Genomic DNA, 23,641 nt, shown 5'->3' on the forward strand with positions numbered 1-23,641 from the left:
CACAGTGGCAGGAAAAGCCTTCTGTGGGAATTAACCCCCAGCCCACCCAGTCTAGGGCCACAGATCAAAAAAGGTTCACTATCGGAAGAAGCTGTGCGATTCTGCAAAGCCCCACTCTGCTCCCCACGCGTGGTTTGCTGTGATAAGGCCAGAGGAGCAGCCAGCTTTGGAAATGCTACTTAATGAGCAAAGACCCCCATGGCCGCCATGGCACTTGCCTAGGGTGGCCGATGGCATTAAATCTTTCCTGTAGCACCGCTTTGTGCTCTGCTTCCAGGTTTTGATTCCAATTTCAGCTCACTGCCAATCTGACTGAAGAAACGGATTGATATTAGCCAAGCTGTTCCCAGGGAATTTTAATTACTACGATAACAATCACTAATCACTGGCATTTCCTAAATGGCTGTGGCTGGAGAAGGTGGTAATTGCCAGGCCCCACTGGAAAGAAGGGGAGGCCTAGGGGACCAGTCATTGGGGAGGACTGGGAGGGGGCAGTGGACCTCTGTCCCTGTCCAATGCCCCGCCCCTTACGTGTGTTACCATCTCTCCCCACCTCCCATGCAGTTAGGACTGCACCTGAATGAGCTCAGGCGGGGTCCAGGCTCTCCACCCCTCACCCCACAGGCTGGAGCAGGGGGACAGTCTGTGGCCTTTGCACATGCTGTTCCTTCCACCTGGAGTGCCCTCCATTCTCGTCTCCATCAAGCAGTGACACTTCCCCTAGGAAGCCTTCCGTGCCACCTGGTGCAGAATCAGAGCGCCTTGTGCTCCCGGAGGCCACGCGGTACTGCTGGTATGGCGCGTCACCCAGCCAGGGAGCTGCGAGCTCTTCAAGGACAGGGCGGCGCCTGAGCCATCCCCGTATTCCCAGGACCCGGCAAGGAGCCTGTATGTGGCAGGAATGTTACTGACTGACTGAATGAACAAATGAAGGAGGCAACGCAAAGGAACTGTACCCAGGGGACAGAACGTGACACTCTGTCTTCAGGGAGACCAAGTTCTCTCTGCCTAACAAGCTCTGGACTGGCCCAGTCTTGAAATGCCAGGGGAAATGGCCTGTTATAAGGGGGTCTTCTCGCTTAGACTCTGGTCACTTTAAAAAAGAGTCTCTTAACGGGTCAACCCACCTTGGCAGAGGGCAGCATGGCCCTCCCCGCCCCACCGTTACCTGTGCGCGCACACACGCACACATATGTAAAGAGAGATGGACAGAGAGAATGAATGTGTGCTGGCTTCCCAGGGACTCCAACAGCAAGCTAAACTCTGAAGCATGGCCCAAAAGACCCCAGAACTCCACCAGGCCCCGCCTCCCTCCCCAGCCTCGCCTCTCCCCTCCTCCCGCCCCCACACTCTCATTCCCTGACCGTGCTAAGCTTTCTCTTTCCTCCAGGACTTTGTACGTGCTGTTCTTTCTCTCTTCCCTGGGCTGAGATAGGGAAATCCAGCCTTAAGGAAATTACCTTAATCCAGAAGCTTCCACTGCAACTCACACACTCTTATGATTGCCTGCTGGCATGTCTGTGTCCTGCACCTTATCAAAAGCTCCACGATGGCAGCTCCCAGGGCGCCCAGCACATGCCAGCATGTGCTGGATGCCCGACAAACATCTGTCAGCTCAGACGGCTGAACACACGTCCAAATTTCAAGGCTTTAAGTAACTCAGGTTACCTAAGAGTAGCACTGGCTCTTAGAGGGGGCTATGCATGAAATTGTGCCCCACCCCAAATTCATATGTTGATGTCCTAACTCCTAGGGTGATGGTGTTTGGAAACGAAGCCTTTGGGAGGTAATCAGGTTCAGATGAGGTCATGAGGGTGGGGCTCCATGATGGGATTAATGTTCTTAGAAGAAGAGACACCAGAGAGCTTGCTTCTCTCTCCTGGATGAGTACACAAGAAGAGAGTGGCCGCAAGGCAGGAAGAGAGCTCTCGCCAGGAACCAAATCTGCTGGTTCCTTGACCTTGAACTTCCAGACTCCAGAACTATGAGAAATAAACTCCTGTTGTTTAAGTCCCCTCCCTCCAGGGGTATTTTGTTATGGCAGCCCGAGGTGCCTAAGACAATGGGAAAAGCTACCTGGGAAGTTATGGTAGATTAAACATGGCCCCAAATTATTTTCCTCTCCTCCCTTCAAGAGGTGGAATCTATTGAATCTGGTCTAGGCTTGTGACTTGCTTTGGCTAACAGAATGTGGCAGACTTAACATGTGACTTCTGACCAGGCCTCAGGAGGTCGGGTGGTTTCCTTTCTCACTACTTGGAAAATTGCTGCCATCATGTGAGAGCCCAGTTCGGTGTCCTGGAGGACGAGATGACACATGGAAGAAAATGAAGACACCAGAGCCAACAGCCAGCACCGACTGCAGGGGAGTGAGCCTTCCTGGGCCTCCACCCCAGTCGAACTGTCAGATGACTGCAGCCCATGAAGTGACCCCAGGAGAGACCAGGGAAACAACCGTCCTCTGGAGTCCAGCCCACACTGCAGAATTGTGAGCACATAAAGGATTGGTGTTTAAAGTCATTTAAGCCTCCACACGTCTGGCAGGGCATCTGCCCTCCGTTTAGACACTTCTAGAAAAAGAAACAATCAGATTTGCTGCTAACTTAGTAAAGTAGGCAAGTTAAATCCAGGGACTTAAAATATATAGCTTCATTCCTCAAGTAAGAACATGCTAAGAAAAAGGAACAATTGGAGAACAGCAAAAGGCTCCTAGAAATTAAATATAAAAATATGAATTAAGGCTGGAAGATAAAAATGAGGAAATGTGGAATGTAGAACATACAGATGAAGAAATGGTAAAATGTGAATGAAATGATAAGACACACAAATACTCAACCTGAGGGGTCAAATTCCTAATAATAGACATCTCAGAAAGAGAGAACAGCAGAACAAAAAATTCCTATAGCTGAAGGACATGAATCTTCAGATTAAAAGGTTTTTATTGAATATAAGGCAGGAAAAATGAAAAGTAAAAAAACAATAGATATATATTTATAAAATTAGTTAAAAATATAAATAGAAGCACCCAGAAAGAAAAAATAGGTCTCGTATAAGGAGATCAGAATCAGAATGGCATCAGACTTATCGTCCGCAACATTGGATACTAAAAAACTCTGCGTCTGGAATCTACCAGTCAAACTATCAATCACGCGCGAGGGCAGAATAGAGGCATTCTTAGACTTGCAAGGACTCCTGGTTTCCCTTACACATTCCCTTTTTAAGAAGTTACTTAAGGGTGGGCTCCAGCAAAACCAAGGTGAAAAATAAGAAAGAGGATCTTTCTCCAGCTCAGCAGGTGAGCCAAACGGAAATCCCATGAAGACAGCTTTTAGGAATTAATTAGGCTAGAGCTGGAAAAGGGTCTGACAGAAAAAGAGAAGGCTCCGTGCAACAGAAGGCAGAATTAAGAAGCTGCATACGATGACATCAGGTTTCACTGTTCTCTTGTCAATGAGAAAAAAAAGGACAGCTGGGCAGGTGTGGCTCAGCAGAAGGCATGCAGGAGGCAGCCAATCAACGACTCTCTCATCATTGATGTTTTTCTCTCCCTCTCCCTTCCTCTCTCTGAAATCAATAAAAATATACTTAAAAAAGAAAAAAGGACAATAAAATACTCCAGGGAAAACTAAAAAATCACACTAGAAAGTCATGGTCCAAATATAGGGTAAATTAAAATGTGACACGGTTTTAAGAAATGAAGAGTTAAAAAGGAATCCATTTGCCCTGGCCAGTTTGGCTCAATGGTTAGAGCATTGGCCCTCAGACTGAAGGCTCTCGGGTTCGATTCCCTGTCAAGGGCATGTACCTCGGTTGTAGGCTTGATCCCAGTCCTGGTTGGGGCGTGTGTGGGAAGCAACCAATTGACGTGTCTCTCTCACATCGATCTTTCTCTGTCTCTCTCCCTCTCTCCCTTCCCTTTCATTCTCTAGAAAGCAATGGAAAAATATCCTTGGTTGAGAATTCAAAAAAGAAAATAAAGGAAAAAAAGGAAAAGGAATCTGATCATGATACTGGGGCATTTTCCTTTGTGTGGTCCAGGGGTCAAGGAGGTTATCAAAATGTGATCCTCACATACCAGATGACCTGGAAGTGTTTAAGGTTTACAAAATAATAAAACATTTAATCCCTAAAAATATTGACCACTTTGTATACATCAAGCACTATTTCAAAAATTTTATATATAATAACTTATTTAACTCTCACAAAAATCCTTCGAGGTATGTACTATTATTGGCTCAGGAATGAGGAAACTGGATAGAGAAAACAAATGACACACTCAGGGACGAACAAAATGTTGGAACTCAGGCAGTTTGGCTCCAGAACCTGCCCTCTTAACACTCGTACAAAATCATACATAGGTTTGCTAAATTAAGTGTTATTTATTGATATTCAATTCTTAGAACTGACCTAGAGATCAAGTGCTCTGTGTTTTCTTAGATTCAGTATTTGTCTATTTGGCATCTATTCATCACAGGGTCAAACTAATGGCCAAAGTTGTTCACATCTGTCCTGTGATGTAGCTTTTTTAAGCATGTGAAAGACGTATTACAAACCCCCCAACCACCAATCCTGAGTCCATACCCCCAACCACCTTCTTTAACTCTTGGACACAAAGCCAATATTCCTCTGCCCTAAATCAACCCAGGTACTAGACAACTTAGGGACAGTCCCTATGTCCCAAAGCCTGCTGGAATTACTCAAGCTAGCCGATCCAAGATCTTTACCCTGCCCTGCTTTGCCTTTCCCGTAGAAACCCCGATAAAGGCTGTGCCCACACTTTCCCTTCACTTTCTTCTGCCTCCCGACTGAATCTGGTTCTTCCCCACATGGCCCTGCGTGGCATGACATGCCCCCTTCTCTTGGGAACTAGAAGCAATAAATTCTTTCAACGCCATTAGCCTCCCCGTGTTGTCACTCAGTTCACCTTGGAAAATTAAGACCCAGGCGCAAATCGCAAAGCAGGAAGGATTAATTATAACTAATGAATAATCTAAATGTACAGTTCTGGCAATCTATTAGTAACGGTATAAACTAGAACAGGAGGGAGGTGAGAGTAGGGGAGGGAAGAAGAGAGGCATTCAGACCCACAGCTCGGGGAAGGTATCGAGGTGTGGGTGTGGCTGTTAAATCTGATGGGAGAAGAAACGGGCAAAGGTGATAAAAAGTTACACATTTAATCAAAGAGCTAAAAAGAATAAAAGTATAAAAATTAGGAGAGCAGGGAAGCAGAGAAGTCCAAGCTAGCCAGCTCCTTGCCTTTTGGAGCATAGAGTCAACAGAGAGCATCTAAAGTTGATAAATCAGGACAGTCACGGCTGGGAGCTTGTGAGCTACAGCATGTGGTCTGCGCGTGACCGGCTGGGCGAGGGAGGGGCCAGGCAGGCGGATGCCACCGTCCAGCATAAGCTCTTCAGAACAACTGGATCTTTTTAAACCCCATGCATGTACTACTTCGATGAAAATTAAAGTATAACAGATTGGTAGGTGGACGTCAATGTTATTAAATCCCTGGGCCGCATGGGAGGCCGGCGCATGGGGGGTCAGGACAGTCTGTGGCTGGTATATTGAATCTGGATGTGACTTAAGGGAGAAAAGCTGTCTGGACGAAAGAACGTCCAAACCTACGGAAAAGTTTTATAAGAGTTTATTTGAGCGGAATTTTTGAGGACATGCCCAGAAGCAAGAGCTTGAAGGATTGAGCAAACGCTCCGTGAATGGCGGTTTTGCAGGCCCTTGTATGTATTTAGAAGCAGAGGAGAAAACGTAAGGAGGTTACACAAAGTCCACTGGTGGCAGGTTAAGGAGACGGCAGAAGGCAAAGCAGGGAGATCTCTAGGGTTGAATAAAAAGCAAACTGGAGAAACACATACTTTTATCTTGGTGGGTACAAGGTAGTTAATAATTAACATTGACAATGCCCAGAGGTGGTATTCGGGGAACAAGACGACATTGTAGGGTTCTGGGGTCTCCTGCTCTGGTGTGATGAGGATGCCCTGAGAGGTCTGGAAAAGGAGATTACTCTGACATTTCCAAGGTATGTTATCCTAGATGCTGGTAGCTTGTCAGGTTTAGTATATGGCGCCTTTTCTGTTCATAGCTGGTAGCTCAGGGGAGGAAAAGAAATCAGTCATGAAAATGTTTTGTAGTGGGGCAAGATAGGAAAAGACTTAGTCAAATTACGGTCAGCTTGAAAACACCAGTACGAGTTCATAACCCTGCAATTTCTGTCCCTGAAGAAAAATAAGCTCCTGTCAGCCCCTCCCAAGCGTCAGGACTGGGCGAGGGGAAGGAAAGATCAGATGTTCTTGTAGATGGGTGGCCCCGTGGCATAAATCCACGAAGGGCTGGAGTCTGTGGCTCTTTTTCTCTACCCCGCTCCCCCCGCCCCAGCTCTGCTTCCAGAAGCTGCTCTTTTCTGGGGTGGTTTCCCTGTCTGCGGTGTCGAGCGCCAGGGGCCATCCGGAGTCTGCCAGGGCCAGTGGGCCACAGCTCCCCTCCCACCCCATCGGGTTCAGACTTTCCATTAATCCCTCCTAACGTGCTCACTCAGGATCCAGGTGTTATCGAAAAGCGATGTGAGACCCCTCCCAGAAGCATTTATGTATTTGCATTTTAATGGCTATCACTTTAGAACCTCAGGCCTGTGTGTGTGTGTGTGTGTGTGTGTGTGTGTGTGTGTGTGTGTCCATGTCCGAGCCAGGAGATGGGCTGGAAATGAAACCCCAGCAAAGACAGAGTGCACCTCTGCCCCTTCTTCCAACCCCCCAGGGCAGCTCCTTGCTCAGCCCAAGAGCAGGAGCCCTCGCCAGGGCCTGAGCGAATTTCCTCTTCATTTCAAGCGGGTTTTCGAGCAGGCAGGTCAGTCTGGGAGGCAGGCAATTGCCAGCACAGTGGAAAGAAAAAAAAAATGCAGTGAGAAAAAGTACTCTGCGGGTGCTGCTTTCTTGACAGATAGTTTAAACACTTTGGCTAGATTGTTTTAGAACCAGAGGAAAAGCTCTGGCTTCCATTAACCCCTGTGGAGGGGCTGGATCCTGCAAGGCTTCTGCACAATTACCACCGAGCAGCATTTGCCGGCTTCAGAGGGAGGTGGCGGTCAGCGATGGCTCTCTACGGCTGCGGGGCTGTGTGCCCAGGGTCAGGGCGGACCTCTGGGGTGGCAGGCCAGCCTCCAACTCTGGCCTCACCCCCTCATTGCCCGTGCTCAGGGTCTGTGCCAAGGGGCACCCCCCACCTCCTTGAATTACCTACAAGCCTCTGCCCACGTCATCGTCTCCCTTTGTCCAGAATGATCTTGAAAGTTCCACAGATCCGCGCAGGCTAAATACGCTTCACCACTGCTCTTAATTACTTGCTTTGTCGACATTGCGTGCACGCCTCCTCTCACTCCTCATCTGCATGCAGCATGAAATCCCTCTGAATCCCAAATATTTAACGATCTTCCCTGTTCTGACACATGTCTGAGAGGGCAGACGTGTCCCGGCGGTGTCTGGCTGCGAGGCCAGCCTCTGCTCCCAGATGGAGTGGGCCGCACACGGGAAATGAATTGGGCTGGATCAGAAAACTGGACGGGCCAATTAGACCCGGCCAGGTCTTTTCAGAAGAGCTCTGTGATTTTGAGTCAATTCCCAGAACAACAAACATCCTATGTTTAAACACAGTCTCAGACCCGTGTTCCAAAGCCAACGTGCAAGCATCTGGGGGCTGACCTAGCGGGTGGAGCCAGGACAGCCTCTTGTGCTCAGTTTTGGATTTGATGATTGCGTCAGTCCCAATTGCTCTTGTTCCTTCTTGGGGAAAACCTACAATTCTGAGGTTCCATTGCTTTCTCTCTCTTCTGGATTCATCACTGTCTCCCTTATTGTTTTCAGCTCTTTGGGGCCCCCTGCATTCTGGGGGTTTTTAAAGGTTTTTCTCCATTTCACTGATTCAAGCTTTTTTGGGGCCCAGATTTTTGTGATCTCCTGTTATTTTCTGGGTGTGTGCCTGTGAAACCTAACATACACATGAAAAGAGAGTACATTTCAAAGAACCATACTCAAGTCAACACCTGGGAACTCATTGAGAAATTATATATCACCAAATCTGAGAAGTCCCTGAAAGCTGAGGGGGCTACCATCTGGAATCTTTTTTTTTCTTTCTGGAATTTTGTATAAAGCAATCTCATGCTTTTCTTTCTATTTTAAAAGGCCACTTCTGTGTGCATTTCTAAATAAACTATTGCTACCTGTTTGCAAACATTACATTTTTGAATCACTGTGTACTCCTTGGTGACTTGCTTTTTTTTTCTTATGTTATTGTATTTTTAATCCATCCTTTGATGAATTTAATGGCAGTTCCCTTTTCACTGCTGTATATTATTCCATAGCCACGATTCATCTATCCATTCCACCATGCAAGGACACTGGGCTGTTTCCAGGTTTTTGCTGTTATAAAAACTGCTGCCACGTGCACTCTTGGTCACGCTTCCTGGAGAGGATGTGAGGGTTTCTCTAGGATGCAGTTAGGCGTGGGATGGGAGGACAAGTGTCATGCACAGGGGGTGACGCTCTTGAGGTGCCGGGTGCAATGTGGAGATGACCCAGCTGGGACCCCTACTGAACGGGCTTCTCTGATTTAGTTTGCAAACAGGGAGCAATAGGAGCTGGCCCATGACCATAACACAGCCCTCAAGTCAAAGCAGGGTTGGGAGCAGCAGGCAAAGTTCAAGGGTCATACCTTGTTATTCTCAAGGTTGGTCACATAGACCACAGGGTTCCCAGCCCCACGAACCGCTGCACACAGGGATGGCTGAGTAAGTTGCGGGGGGAGGGAGCAGTGGGGTGACAGAGCAAACACTAGGAGCTGTGAGCCGTGCTGCTGAGGGGACGAGGGGTTTCGTTCATGTCAGAACACCTCACCCCACATCCCTTTTCCCCATGGCCAAAGAACCCCCTGGGACCAACCCACCCTTCCCATGCCCACTCAGGGGAACCCAGGAACCCCACATGTGGAAGGTGGGGAGCCTCGCATGGCGTGGTGTGTCCCCATCCTGGGCCGCTCCATCCCCAGAGAGCCACTGGCCTCCCCACTCCTCCTCCATCAGGGCACATCTCACCTCACAGAGACCCACCTGGCCAAAACACATAGCACAAAATTGAGCCTTCTAACTATTTTTAGTACACAGTCTAGGGGCACTAAATACATTCACACTGATGTGCTACTGTCCCCACCGTCCGTCTCCAGATCTTCATCTTCCCAAACCGAAACTCTGTGCCCATCAAACAGTGACTCTTGACTCTTTCCCCCGCCCCTGGCCACCACCATTCTACTTGCTGTCTCTAGGAACGGGGCTACTCTAGGGACCTCACTACGTGGGGTCACACAGGGCATGTCCTTTCTGCGGCTGGCTTATTTCACTGGGCATACTGTCCTCAAGGTTCTTCCATGGTGTGGCATGTGTCAGCGCTTCCTTCCTTTTCAAGGCTGAGCGATATAATAGGTAAGTACTACACTTTGTGCATCCAGTCACCCCAACAGGAGATGCTTGGGGTGCTTCCGCCTTTTGGCGATTGTGAATAATGCTGCAATGAAACGGGGCTGCAAATATCTGTGTCAGTCCCTATTTTTAACTCTTCAGGGCATTTACCCAGAAGCAGAATTGCTCGATCGTTCTGCTTCCCACGGTGGCCGCACTAGTTTACATTCCCGCCAGCAGGGCACAAGAGTTCAGATTCCTCCACATCCTCGCCAGTACTTGTTATTTTCTGCTTTTTAAATATCAGCCAGCCTCGTGGGCGTGGCTCGGTAGCTGGTTTATGTGTAACTGCAGCCTCCCTCCTCACCCTGCCTCACCCAACACTCCTGATCCCTCCGGCCTGTTCTTTCTTTCTTCCCATTCAGCACCTAACATACCATATACTTTGCCCATCTGGTGGTTTGGTTATGTTTATTGTCTGTTCTTCCCCAGATCCTGCTAGAACATAAACTCAGGGCAGAGATATTTGGCTGTTTTGTTCACTGCAGTTTTCCAAGGGCCCGAACAGCGCCCAGCACACAGTAAATACGCAATGACCATTATATGAAGGAATGACTAGGAAGAGTTGTTAGGAGGAGTTTTGGAGGCAAATACACCTAACATCAACCTTCGGTTCCATCAATTATTGCCTGGTGGCTTTGGGCGAGTAACCTTTTTCGAAGCCTCAGTTTCCCCATCTGTCACACGGGGGTCATTCTGAGAACCTCACCGGGCTCCTGTGAGGGTGAAGCCAGATTTCCCTGCCTGGCCCACAGTGGGTGCTCAGTCAATGTCCGCTAGTCAGTGCCAGGCTGGGCGGGTCCTTCTGGCCTGCATGGGTAGGACAGCTGGCTCAGTGGACTGGAGCACAGTGGTGAGAAAGTCAGGTCCCTCTGGGATTGGACAGCATCTCAGAGAGGACAGTTCTTTCTCCAATGCACACAGGCTCAAGCTGGCACCCAAACAAGGGGCAGGGAGGGGGTGGGAGACTGCTCTGCCCTCCCATGGGAGGAAGGGGCACTGGGCAGCACTGGGAGCTTACTCCTCCTGCCACTTCCACATGTGTGGGGGGCCAGGGGCCTGCCCTGATAGTGGGTCTACGTGGTAGAGCCATGGTGCGTGGGAGGCGACCAACACACTGAGGAGGTGTGACCATCCGGGTCCCCCAGGGATGCCACAACAGCAGCCCAGAATGAGCTAGAGGCAGATGGCAAGGAGCTCGGGCAGCCACCCGCCCACCCGCCACCCCTCCTGCCTGTGCTCAGAGGCCTCTGGAGGGGGCCCTCTGGCAAAACTGTCTGCAGCAAAAATCCAAACTGCAAGTAACAGCAAGACCAGGAGAAAACCAGTGTGGAGAAGCAGATGGCAGCCTGCGATGAGCCCAGGCTGCCCGCTGGGGGCAGGTGCCACAAGGATGCTGGGCTGGGCGGGCACGGCTGCTTCCCACTGTGCTGGTTGGGAGTGTGGGTGCCCCTGCTTCTCCCTCGGGCTTCCTGCAGGCCTCAGCCAAGGCAGACTCTCCCCCAGGGGCCCTAACTGTGCTACTGGTCACCCTCCGGGCTGGGCAGGTTGGAGATGATTTCAAGACTCCACATGAAGCCACTTCCCTAGTTCACAAATTCCTCTCACAGTCAATCAACAGGCAGGAGAGAGGGGCCAGGAGGCAGGAATACAGGCCTAGCATCAATGGGCACTGTGGGACCCCAGCCACAGCTGGCTGTGAGGAGCCCGCAAGGAAATCAAAAGCACCCCGCTGGGAAAAGATTCTAAAGTGATCTGAATAAGGAACCAGCTTTTCTTTTTTGCAGAAGTCTCTCTCCATCAACAAACATTTCCTCAGCACCTTTTATATGCAAAGCACTGCAGGAAACACTGTCACTGTTGGTGCAACTCCCTGGATGAGTATATCTGGACGCCTGTGAACCTGGGAAAGCTGAGCCAATGCTGAACAGAGAAGAGTTAATCAGCTTTCAATTACTCACCAATTAGCCTTCACCCCTTCCTAGCTCACCCCCCCTCAGAGAACGCCTTCTTACTTCAAAGACACCTTTTAGAGGCTGGAGGAATGCTTTCTGGAATCCTGCGGAACCTAGAGTCCAATTAACTTTCCCACTGATTACACTATAACTTTGAATAAGTCACTTTGTTGTTTTAAATGAGTGGGGTTAAAGGCTAAACAGCAAATGAAATGCGTTTCCGGCTTGCAAGGCCCTGTGTTTAGCAAGCCCCCGATGCAGCCCCTCCCAGCTTCGTGAACACAGCCCTGAACGCCGAGGAAAAGGGCACGGGAACGCGGGCACAGGGGGGATCTGATGTCAACCTACAGCCAGCCTCGCCTCCGACACAGGCAAGGGGGCTGGATGGCAAGTGTCACTGCCCACCTGGGTCTTGCCTGCCCGGCAGGGGTCAGGGTGCAGGGTCTGAGCCCCCTCCTGGCCAGCCTAACTGGAAGGGCGCGCCTGCAGGTTTCTGGTGCCACACAGGAGCCTGTCCTTCCTCCGCCAACCCTGTCTTTGTGCTTGGGATAAATGAGGGTCAAGAAAGTAAGGGGACAGGCGTGGGAAGGAGCCGGACAGAGGAGCTGCATCTGGGAAGGTATGGAACCTTCAGGAAAGCTCAGTGGTGGGAGAGCAGGGAGGGGCAGGAAGGACCAAGGAAACAGCACCAACCAGGGGCTGCAGGCTCCCATGGCCCCCCTAGTTGCAAGGCCAGGGGGCCAGGCCATGGGACAGTCACACGTAAAACCCTAGGCATGGGAAGGGGCGGCGAGGGGCGTGTGGGCTGCCTCTGGTCCCCCCAGGGTCTGTGGCGCTCACGGCACCTAAAGACACACAAATAAATGCGCAAGACAACACACAGGAAGCCCCCGAAGGCAGGGGGAGACACCAAAACGGAATCAGTAATGTGGAGAAAAGCTTTAAGGTTTTTCAGAATGGGGGGGAAATGAAAGGAGTTGAAACTGACTGGGCAGAAGACGATGGGTACAGAATCCAGACAGGAAATGCGATCTTCAAAAGTGCTCCCGAGAGAAGAAATGAGAAGAGCTGGGAACGAAGTAATAAGCAAAATCATAACGGAAAAGCTCTCCTGAATCAAAGATCCTAATATGTTTGTTCTACCCAAAAAATCAATGAAAACGACCCGGGCGTATCCAGGCAAAAATGTTCATTTCCATAGATATGCGTATGGGCAAAAGTAGGTTTACAGTCGTTTGTATGGAAAATAATACAATAATTAATAAATAAGAATATAAGAGTAAACTCTGTGTTTCTTTTCCAATGTGCTCATCTTTTTTTCGAAGGTCTAGTTTGTTGATTCGGTTTCTATTCCTTCTCTTATCTCCTTTGATTAGTTTAAAAACCTTGTTTGTCTCTCTCCGTTCCACCGTCTCTAGCTCCCTGGGCACCAGTTCGCCCCGTTGGCCCTGTTGCTGCCCCTCCCTCACGGGACATCTTCCCACATGGCGCTGGCAGACGACAGACGCGAATCCGCAGAGTCCCGAGTGGGACAGGTTAGGATCAGTTGCCTGATCAGTCAAGTTATCTTCTTTGTATAAAGGCAACAGCAATTATCATATAGCAGAAGACTCAGAGAATATACATTGGTGTGCTCTTATTTAAAAAGATTAAAATTACAAACCAGCTAACTGTGGGACGGATCAACAGTAGTGACTCGAGGGTCTATGAGAAAAGAGAGGCTACAGACACTGGTGTTCACTTCTCCCTTCTAAGAATCCACTCTGAGGATAAAACCTAAAATGTGGTCAAGAAGCTATGCACACGGATATATATTGCAGTTGTTAATAAGAGGGGAGAAAGGGAAATACTTAGATGTCTTAAGTTAGCGGAATATCCACATGACAGAGTGTTTACAAGGAGTTATTGATTACACTGAGAACTACTGATAATACATGTTAATTTTAAAACACGGCTTCAACAATATAAAGAAAAAAACACACAGAAGATCAAAAGTCAATATGCCAAAATGTTAACAGTGATTAGATGGTAAGATTAGGGATATTTCGGGTGTGTATTACTTTATGTTTTTTACACAACGGAAATGTCAATGATCCATATTAACTTTATAATCAGAAAAGAGTAAAATTTATATAGAGTATTTTTAAAAATCAAAACTTCTAAGGGTCACAACAGTCAAGAGCTTAAATATCTGGGCTAATATTGAATATGAAAGATAAAAAGTCACAATATGACTCTGACAGTATAGTCTACAATTTATTCTCAACACAGCAGCCAGAGTATAAGTTAAAAAGAAGGGGAGGATTCAGGTGATGTCTCTCTTCCACTCCAGACCCTCAAAGGCTCCCCATTTCACTCAGAGTAAAAGCCAGAGTCCTTACAATGGTCAACAAGGACCAACATGATCCGAGCCCCTGCCACGTCTCCGACCTCCTCTCCCAACCCTGACTAAAGCCAGTCACTCTGGTCTCCTCGCTAGTCTTCAAAAAGACCAAGCACACACCTGCCTCAGGGCCTCTGCACTCGCTATCCCTCTATTTGGAACGCTTTCCATCCCTACAGCCACACAGTGTGTTCAGAGCTCTGCTCAAATGTCATTTTATCAGGACACCCTTCCCCGACTCCCCCATATAAAAGAACAGCTGCCCTCACTGTTCCCAGCCCCCTTTGCCCCCTTTCCCCTGAGCACTTTATCACCACCTGCGACACGGCAGCATTTACTTCACTGTGTTTGTGGCCTCCCTCCCATGAGAAGGGCAGTTTTGCCCGGCACATAGAAGATGCTCAATAAACATGTGCTGAGTGCCTGAATGAATACACGTGTTAAATCGTTAACCCCTCAGGGGCAGAGGGGCTGAAGCACACACTGCTACACCGCAGATGTGCACAAAACAGGCAGCAACGTCAATCTGACAGCCCAGGGATGCTTAACCAGCATTCATCTCACCCCAGAAAAAAGTTCTTAAAAGCACAGCCAGAGATGATGGAAGTGAAGCATCCAAAAGAAAGAAAGATAAGAGTGTTTGGGCAGAGCGGTGTAAGAATCTCTATCAGGAAATTCAAGATCTCCCATCAGGATGTGGCTTCTGCAGGACACAGAACTCATTTTTATCACAGATTCAGAACCTGCTATATGTGGCACTTAAAATTACATTTTAAATGCTCTTTCTATTTAGCTATCTCTTTGTTGTGATTAGCTCTCTTTCTAAGAAAAAAAAAAAAAAAAAGGCATTCAGAAACCAATTACCCCGTCACTCTCCCACTCCAAAGCAGGCAGGAAAGCGCAGCACCTGGGTAGGGCACCCACGGGCACCCAGACTCATAGACACCCACACTTTTACAGCCCGGCCGCGCCCACTGAGTGTCCACGGTTTGCCTGGCACTGCGGAGACAGAATGTAGCATTCTTCATCTTGCTAAGTTTAATTGGCCTCTGGAAATTCAAGGACAGAGTGATAGCATAATGCACAGCCTCGGATTCGTTGCCTTTGGAAAGATAAGAAAATTCATCCTAAAGTATTTCAGATTTTCTGGGCACTGCCGCACTCTGGAGATTAGGGCGGCCGGTGGGCCCTCCACGTGCTATCTCAGGGCTCTCAAGGCTGTGAGGGTAACTCGTGGTGGGGATGGGCAGGGACGGCGGCCTCCGCATCCCTCCACTAAGTGATTATGCTGGCTACATCCGTCTTTCCTTTCATCCATCATCTTTTTCCTGACAGCTCCCTCATCTCTGTCCTCTAACGGCTCAGCTGTGACTGTCATTTCACCCTGCTAAGGTGTCTCCCACAAGATACTGTTCTCAGGAATTTCCTCACCCACAGATAGCTGCATCTTAAATGGGCCCCCCTGAAGACCAGAAGGACATCAAGTTCAAAGGGGGCATTCTCGCTGGGGAGAGAGGGGGGCCCCTGATGTTTCCAGAGTACCTGTGCTCTGCCAGACACGCACACTTTCTACATAACTTTGCACATCTAATGACTTTGCTGAGTTCTTACAGCATCCTCTAAGAAACAGAGATTATCATCTCCATTTAGAGGTGAAAAATCTGGGACCTCCAGGCAAGACGGAAGGTTAGTTCACGTCCTGGGTACCTTCTGTGTTCCAAAGACACGACAGTGACATATGAGAATGTTCTAAAGACAAGTAAACCTATTTGTGTTCAAAAACGAGATATTTATCTAGATGGAGGAGAAACTCCAAAGATTTACTATTTTGAGGAGCTGAAGGCACAGCCTGTAGAGCTCTGGGACCTGAAGCAGGTGGAGGCAACTTGGGAGCTTTGTCTTCTAGGGCACAGGGACTAAAAGTGTCCCACAACAGGTGGCCAGAGCCAGAATCACTGGAAACTGGAGGTGGTGAAGGGATTTCCCACCTGGGAAAAGAAGCTGAAAAAGTAGAGCTCCTCCTATCCCCAAACTAGAGCTACCTATGAATATGAACACTGAGGGGAGCTGGAAGCAGCACCCACACAGCCAGGGCCTGGTCAGGCTGCCCGAGGCTTTGATGATTGGCTCTGGGAATAATCCCATTATTACCATGGACATGGCTCATCACTAGTCCAAGACACCTGGCTCTACACTTGGGCCCCCAGAACCCGGGTGGAGGTGACGAGCAGGGAGAGAAAGAGGGAGAAACTGATTCCCATTCAAGATGAGCACACAAACCCAAATTCCAAGACACCCGAGGAAAGCTGATGCTAAGAGAGAAAATCAACACCACCAACAGCTGGGAGATAGTCCCAAAGATTTAGTGAACTGGAAGATAGTACTAAACAATTTACCAAGAAAGTGTCCCGGAAAGATAGATAAATAAACAAGAGCAGTTGGGAGCCATGAAGGATGGATTGAGAGGCTCTACAAAGTAGACAATAGGATTTTTAGAAGTGGAGGCATGGAATGACAGGGGCAGCAATATTCAATTTTCCATAACTGAATTTTCCATAACTGAAGACATTTTATGGATCCTCAGCACAGATCAAGTGCCAAGCAAGGTAAGTAAAAAAAACACACAAACCCGCATCTGGAAAACCAGGGGCATGTTCCTCTGCTGAGCTCATTGTGTTCCCACCACCCTGTCCCATGACCCATGTCCCATGAACTGCCTGCCAATGCCCTGCTCTGGTCTGGCCCCACTGCTGATCCTGGTATGGCGAGGAAAGCCCTGGATGTGGGGCTAGGAGATGCAGGTCTGAGCCACCATCAAACCTTCTGGTGACTGCCTAGTGAGCCTCAGTTTCTTCCCCTAAAATGGGGTCAGAACTACAATGATCGAACCTCAGCACCAGAAGGGACCCCGGGTGGCATCATCCCAGCAGACCGTGGCTGCATTTCCTTCCGGCCCCCACATGAACTACCTCGGTGCCCACGAGTTAGTTAACCTCCCGAGTCTCCATTTCCTCATCAGTGAAAAGGGACACTGAGAGCCCCCTCAGAGGGGGCAGGGAACGGATGAAATGAATTCATACATGTGAATAACTGAGCCCAGCCCCAGGCTCATAATAACCCGCAAACCTGGGGCAGACGTTACCGTTGCTATAATAACCCCCTGCCTGCCATGCCACACCACCTACGCTTAGTGTGAGAGGCTTTCCACTGAAGCCACGGACCCCAGGACAGAACCAGGGCCCACCACTGCTTGCGCTGTGAAAATGGGCAGGCAAGCAGGTGACTCCTCCGCCCTTTTCCCTGGTCACCCCCGAGTAGGTCCCCCTTGACCTCCAGAGAAGCCCCTCCCAGGGACCAACCATGAACTTCCCCCACCTGGAATGGGCTCAGCCCCAGCCCCAGTGCCCCCCACCCCATCACCCTGGGCCCCCTACCTCTCTCTGCTCACTGCAGATCTTACACAGCCACAGGGGCCGCTTCTGGCCAGGGCAGGCCTCGATCCCACACTTGGTGCAGACTTTCTATAAGAGAGAGGACACGGGAAGGTCAACACTGCAGCTGCTTCTTCCCTAGCTGAGGGGTTGGGAAAGCTGTAACCGGGGAACCCTCGGCCATATCCCGAGGGAATGGTGTTTGCTTCAGGTCAGAAGGTAGCTTACCCAAAGAGCACAGGGCATCTAAAACCTGTGGGTGGCTCTGGGGCACAGTGGATGGGCCCATCCATGGATCTCTATGATACAGTTTCACCCCCACAATGACATTCTGTTGGGAGCACGTGGAAAATAAGCTGGCTGATAGTCACAGCTGCATCATGTTCAATAGAGAACTGGAAGCAACCCAATCGCCCAGCACCAGCAGAAGATGCAAATACACACAACAGAATATATGGCCTGTACACAGCAGATTGCGTCCATCCCTGGAAATGTGGGCAGCAAACGATGTTATGCAACAAAGAAAACATACATTTGTGCATAACCATGCATAAAAGTCACGGATGTGCCTGAGTAGTAAGAAGATGTAGTGTGAAGTACCAGTGATGGGTTGAGCATGTACTTTATGCCAAGTCTCTTCACTGAATGATCCCAGGAACCCTATCACCTAAGCATTAGACCCGAATTACAGGTGAGGAATCTGGGGCTCGCAGTAGGTTGAGAGTTTGCCAAGTTCACCCAGCAGGTAACAAACTCAGGTCTGACTCTAGAGCTGTTACGTAATTTCTCCAGACACACAGTACCTAGAACCTAGTTTCTGCAATGTTTCACCTTCCAAAGTGTTGCTTAAGCTCATAATTTCTAAACACATATTTTGCTTCCCTGAAATGTACAGCAATACACGCTGGTGGCAAAGGCCAGACAAAAGGCGCCGGAAGGCAGTGGGACTTGGTGGGGCTGAGACATGTTCCCGGCTAACAGGGTAGAGTCTGACCCGGTGACAGCAGGTCCTCCTCTGAGAACTGTCGCATAGGGCTAATGGATGTTTCTGCCACGTGGAAGCTGCCGGTCCCTGCATGCTGGGGGTTCTCTCCTGCCCCCCTAGCAGCCCCCACCACCAAGGGAAGGCTGGATCTATTGCTTGGCCTTTTCTGCAGGCTGCCAACTGAGCAAGAAGCACACCTCTCCACGGAGAGGAAAATGTCACCAACTTGGCTTCCCAGAGCATGTCGTCACTGCCTGATTGGGCAGCTGAGCCCAGCACTGCAGGAGGCAGGAGGCAGGAGGCAGGAGGCAGGAGCCAGCTCTTGGCAGAAGGGAAGCTCTCATACATTCTTGGGGTGTATGCATTTGCTATCATCCAATACTCAGGTATGAGAAATGTCACTTTTCTTCTGTTTCTCCAAATAAAATATGATCTTCTCCAAGCTCCCAGTTCTCTAGGCTGGCAAGAAAGTCCAGCCCAGTCACAACTGGGGCCCCTTCCCAGCTCTCATGAAGGTCCTGGGTTGGGGTCTTCAGAGGTGCAGCACATCTGGGGAGCGTGCCCTGTCTGGGTGCTCACTGCTATGCTGCTGTCCCTCTGAGCTCCCATGGTCCCTCGGAGTGGGAAGGGGCCCAGCCACTTCTGTGCCAGGCCTGGGTTTGGGATCTGTGCCAAGCTGGGGCTCTGCCTCTCCAGGGGTATAGTACCCAGCCCCCTGGATCCCTGAGCTGCTACCCGTGACCTGGTCTGGAGATTCCCGCTTCTCCACTAGAGCTGCCTCCCGATACCCCTCCCAATGCTCACCCCCAGCCTCTCTACCTCTAGGACAGGGGCCCCCATAAGCCCATAAGGTGGGTTTCTCCTCCCAGGGGTAAAGAGAGAGCAAGGAGGTGCTGAAGCCAGCTGGTGTTTTCCTTGCTAATTCCCACTATCAGGTATAAATAAATGGTGCACGGGGGAAAATAAGTGTGGCCCTTCAAGAGGTGAGATTTTCCTGCTGAGTTTTCTACATGCTTATAGGGTTCGATGACAGCTTGCCCTCCAAGCACACAGTGTGCTCCAGCCCCTCCCAGGGGGACGATGGTGTCGGGGATAGAGAGAGAACAGAAGAGCCGGGGCTACCATTTCCTGAGCAATTGTGTGTGCCTGGCAACAAAGCATGCAGGGGGTGGGAGTTAGGATCTCCACTATACCGCTGAGGAAACCGAGGCTCAGAGATGTGGAAGACTGCCTGAGGTCCCACAGCTGGATAGCGGCAACTGGGATTTGGGAGGCTCCCTTCTTCCAGACCTCAGGAGAGCTGATAATGCCCCTCCCCTGCCCAGTGCCACGCTGGTGCCCACACTCTCCAAGGCGCTGTTTCATGTGCTGGAGTGTGGCTGATGATTAGCAAACGAGTGGGCAGAGGAGTGAAAGGGAAAGACCTGGGCCAAGGCTTTGCTGGCGATGGGTGTGCAGCCGTATGTGCTCATCAGCTCCATGACATTGGTTCTTGGAGCAAAGACTGGGACTGGGGAGTCCAGCTCTGCCCTTCTCAATATTTCTCAGGAGGGAAGGGTGGCTGCTCTTCACGGGAGAGAGGTTTCCAGCCGCAGGCAGAGAGCCCAGGCCCAGTGGCCTCCCCAACAATACTCCTTGGGCTTCCCTACGGCTTCCCTCCTGCTCTGTGGCCACCCTGCCCCACACATTCAACAAAAGTGGGGGGAAGGGGGCCTCTGCCCCGGTCTCGGTCAGCTTGGCAGTTATAACAAAAAATCCCTAGACTGGGTGGCTTAAACAACAGACACTCATTTCATAGTTCCCGAGGCTGGAACTCCCAGATGCGGTGCCAGCATGGTCAGGGTCTTGGTGAGGGCCCTTTACATGTGCCCTCCTCTTGCTGTGTCCTCACATGGTGAAGAGAGAGCTCTGATCTCTTCCTCTTCTTATTAGGGCACTAATCCCATCATGGGTACCCACCCTCATGGCCTCAACTCAACCTAATCCCCTTCCCAAAGGCCTCACCTCCAAATACCATCACCTTGGAGTTAGGGCTTCGACATAGGGATTTTGGGAGTGCATAGGCCCTGACCAGGACTGTGACACTTCTTTTGCTTCTGTATGTTAGGAGCCCTAGAAATGGGATCATCATCATCTATCTCAACCCTGGATCACTTAGAGCCCCCAGTCCTCCTGGGGGCTCACCTCATGCTATCCTGCACTGTCACCTATTTTACTTTCCAGAAACACTGCTCTGAGCCTACTCAGAAGCACTGCAGCTTGGTGTTCTGGGCACAGGCTTTGGAGAGAGGCAGGCCTGGGTGGACCCTTGGGCGTGCTATGCAAAAGCTTCTCTAAGCCTCAGATGTTCTCATCTATAAAATGGGATAATATTCATCCCCTAGGGTTGTCTTGAGGGTTAACTGAGAAACACATGAAGAGTGACCAGCACATAGTAAGCATTCAATAAATGACAGTCATTATTATCAGTGACACCCCTCCTGCCCTGTTCTAACCCTGCATGATTCTCCTCCATCTCATATGGTGGCCACCAGCCACATGTGGCTATTTAAATAAAAATTAATTAAAATTAAATAAAAGGAAAAACTCAGTTCCCTGGTCACACTAATAATTTTAAGCGCTCAATAGCCACATGTAGTTGGTGGCTATCATATCAAATGGCACAGAAATAGAACGTTTCCATCAGCACAGGAAGTTCTGCTGAATGTCACTGGGCCCGAGGACCCAGACCTCAGTCTTGGTGACTCCACACTCACCATCACCCTCAATGCCTGTTCCCGCTGCTGCCCCACAAGGCCTCACTTCCCATCAGACTAATGTGCTCCAGTGCTTGCCACCGTCAGGCTGTGTTTTGTTTCCACCCCACCCCACTCCACCCTACTCCACCCATCCCCATCTGACTCCTGCCCACCTTCCAATTTACTGATTCCTATAACCGTCACCTGCCGTGTGCCCATGTGGAGCTTGGCACTGGGTGGGGAAGGCAGGGCCCAGGCTTCATGTGCTCCCAGTGAAGCACCCGACGCTGGGTTCCGATCCAGCCTGCCGAGGCTGAGGGGCTGCCTGGCTGTACTGCAGGAGTAATATTTAAGCAGGGTTCGAAGGATAGGCATGCACATGCCCTTAATAAATATCATCTGATTGACTAAACATCTATACTATTGGGGAATAAGAGAGAAACTAGGAAAGAGTGCCTAAGAGCTGGGTCCTGTTTTCTACCCAGACCACAGCACACAGAACCACCTGACCTGGGGACAGAAATGGTGTGCGCCAGTTGCCCCCCAGAGACTGAGCCAAAGGCTGATCGTCAGCTCCCGTGCTGGGGGTGGTACGCATGGGTGGCATGTCCCAAATGTTCCCTCGTCCCTTTGCCCTGTGGGATGCTTGGGGGGTCCTTCTCGCCCATGCACAGCCCCGTTTCAGGCTGTCAGCCATCACTGGTGGAACCCACAGTCAGATCCTGCGATCTCTCGGTTGTGCAGTCTCTGGCTGGGGAATCCAGGCCAGCAAAAAGATAACATGCTCCAGTTCAAGTAATACATAATTGCTACTCTACTACATCTCGAATCAGTAAGAGAATAATGAGCCTTTCCCCCTAAGGGCTTGGTTTTTATTCCCAGGTTCCAAAAAAGAAAATTAAACAGGTAGTATTTGAAAAAGCCAGTGAGAGAGGGTGTGAGCCAGCTGCCACATTAAGTGGGTACAAAGGGAACACTGCAAAGCCGAGTTAAGGACAGCCCTGGGGACTGGGGGCAATCACTTACTTCCTTGCCTGAGATGGGCTTCCATTGAGCGGAATTGCCCTGGGCAAGTGAGCACTGGTTTCCCTGGTGTGGCTGCCTGGTGCTTCCCAGCATCTGGAACTGTGTCTGAGTGTTAAACAAACCAAGTCTAGCTTGTGGTCCTCACTCAGAGCAGAAGTGACAAAAGTCCAGGCCTTCAGTTGGCACATGCAATCTCTTCAATCCTGTCTCAGGCACTCCATGAATTCCTTTTACAAACATATCCCAGCATAGAGTACACACGGGGAAGGGGACGGCTCAGGGCATAGCCCACAAGACACAGGCTTTGGGGCAGGACAGCACAGAGTCTGCCATGTAGATATAACCTTGGGCTTGTTACTAACCTCTGAGACTCATTTCCTCATCTGTAAAACAGTGGCAACAGGCAGACTCATGCCACCGTAGGGAGGATCAGGGCGATGATTCATGAAAGTGTTTAGCACAGTACATTGCAAGGAGCAGGCAGTAACCACAGTCCTTTCCCACATGTCTGGATCAGTAAAGGGTGCCAGCACCCATCAGTCATACAAGCCAAAACCCAGAATCATCCTCCATCCTCACTCTCCCTCATTGCCCACCCAAATAATCCATCTCCAAAAACTTTAAATCTCTGTCGACTCCCCTCCGTCACGCCCCCCCCCCCCCCCCCAATCTATGCTGCTATCCCCAGGGCCTGGCCCGCACTGAGGTCTCCCAGCAGGTCTCACCCCCACGTTGGCCAGTCTCCAGTTGGTTCCTGATACAGCAGCCAGTGATCTTTTCAAGATGTAAATCTAATCATGTTATTTCTCCATCCCCGCCAGCTTAAAAGCTTTCAAAGACTTCCTATTGCTCTCTGGATAAGACAACCCTTTCACATGGTGCACGAGGCCTGCTCAGGCTAGACTACCTCCTTGCCAGCCCCTCCCCCTGCCCTACTGCTCTGAGCCCCAGCCATGCGGGCCTGCCTTCAGTCCCCAGTCCTCATATGCTTTTCCTGCTACAGGACCTTGGCACATGCTGCTCCCTCTGTCTGGGATGCACTTGGTCACACTTGTGTCATTAACCTGTGCAGCCTTCAGACCTCAGCAAAGCACCGCTCCTTCAAGGAAGCCTTCTCTGACTTCTTACCTGGTTGGAGCTTCCACAATAAGCTCTTGCCTCTTGTCCTCAACTGTCAGGAGCTTTACCCTCACTCATGTAGCTCGATGACTACCACCACTTCCCCTACCAGGCTATCGGCTCCCGAGGGCAGAAGTCAGGTCTGTTCTGTTCACCTTCCTATTTCCAGTGCCTGGCATAATGAATATTTGCAGAATAAATGAATGAACAAACAGGAGCTACTTTTAGAATTACAGTTAAGAAGGCAAGATGTGGTCCCTCCTGGAATGTGCCAGTTACTGGGGAGACGAGACACACAGACACATGGAACACTCACTTGGCAAGCACGGGGCAGGGTGACGGGAGAGCCTGCACACGGGGCAGAGTGTCAGGGCTGGTGGGGCTGCTTGCCAGGCGGGCCTCACTCTCAGGGTATGTTGTGTGAACCCAGGCTGGCCCAAGCACAAGGGAAAGGACACTGAAAATCCCTTGTTGAGGGCCGCACCCC

The 23,641-nt window shown here is 50.1% G+C and overlaps 1 protein-coding gene across 1 annotated transcript in view; it reads right to left on the bottom strand.

The window, feature by feature from the left end:
* The window catches only part of RPH3AL (rabphilin 3A like (without C2 domains)), a 74,080-nt gene that overhangs the window by 26,989 nt on the left and 23,450 nt on the right, over positions 1–23,641 (bottom strand). Inside the window, 1 exon segment of the mRNA XM_016201892.2 lies at positions 17,290–17,376. Coding sequence (XP_016057378.2) covers positions 17,290–17,376 — 87 coding nt within the window.

Source organism: Miniopterus natalensis, chromosome 17, assembly GCF_054644295.1.
Source record: "Miniopterus natalensis isolate mMinNat1 chromosome 17, mMinNat1.hap1, whole genome shotgun sequence".
Lineage (NCBI taxonomy): Eukaryota > Metazoa > Chordata > Mammalia > Chiroptera > Miniopteridae > Miniopterus > Miniopterus natalensis.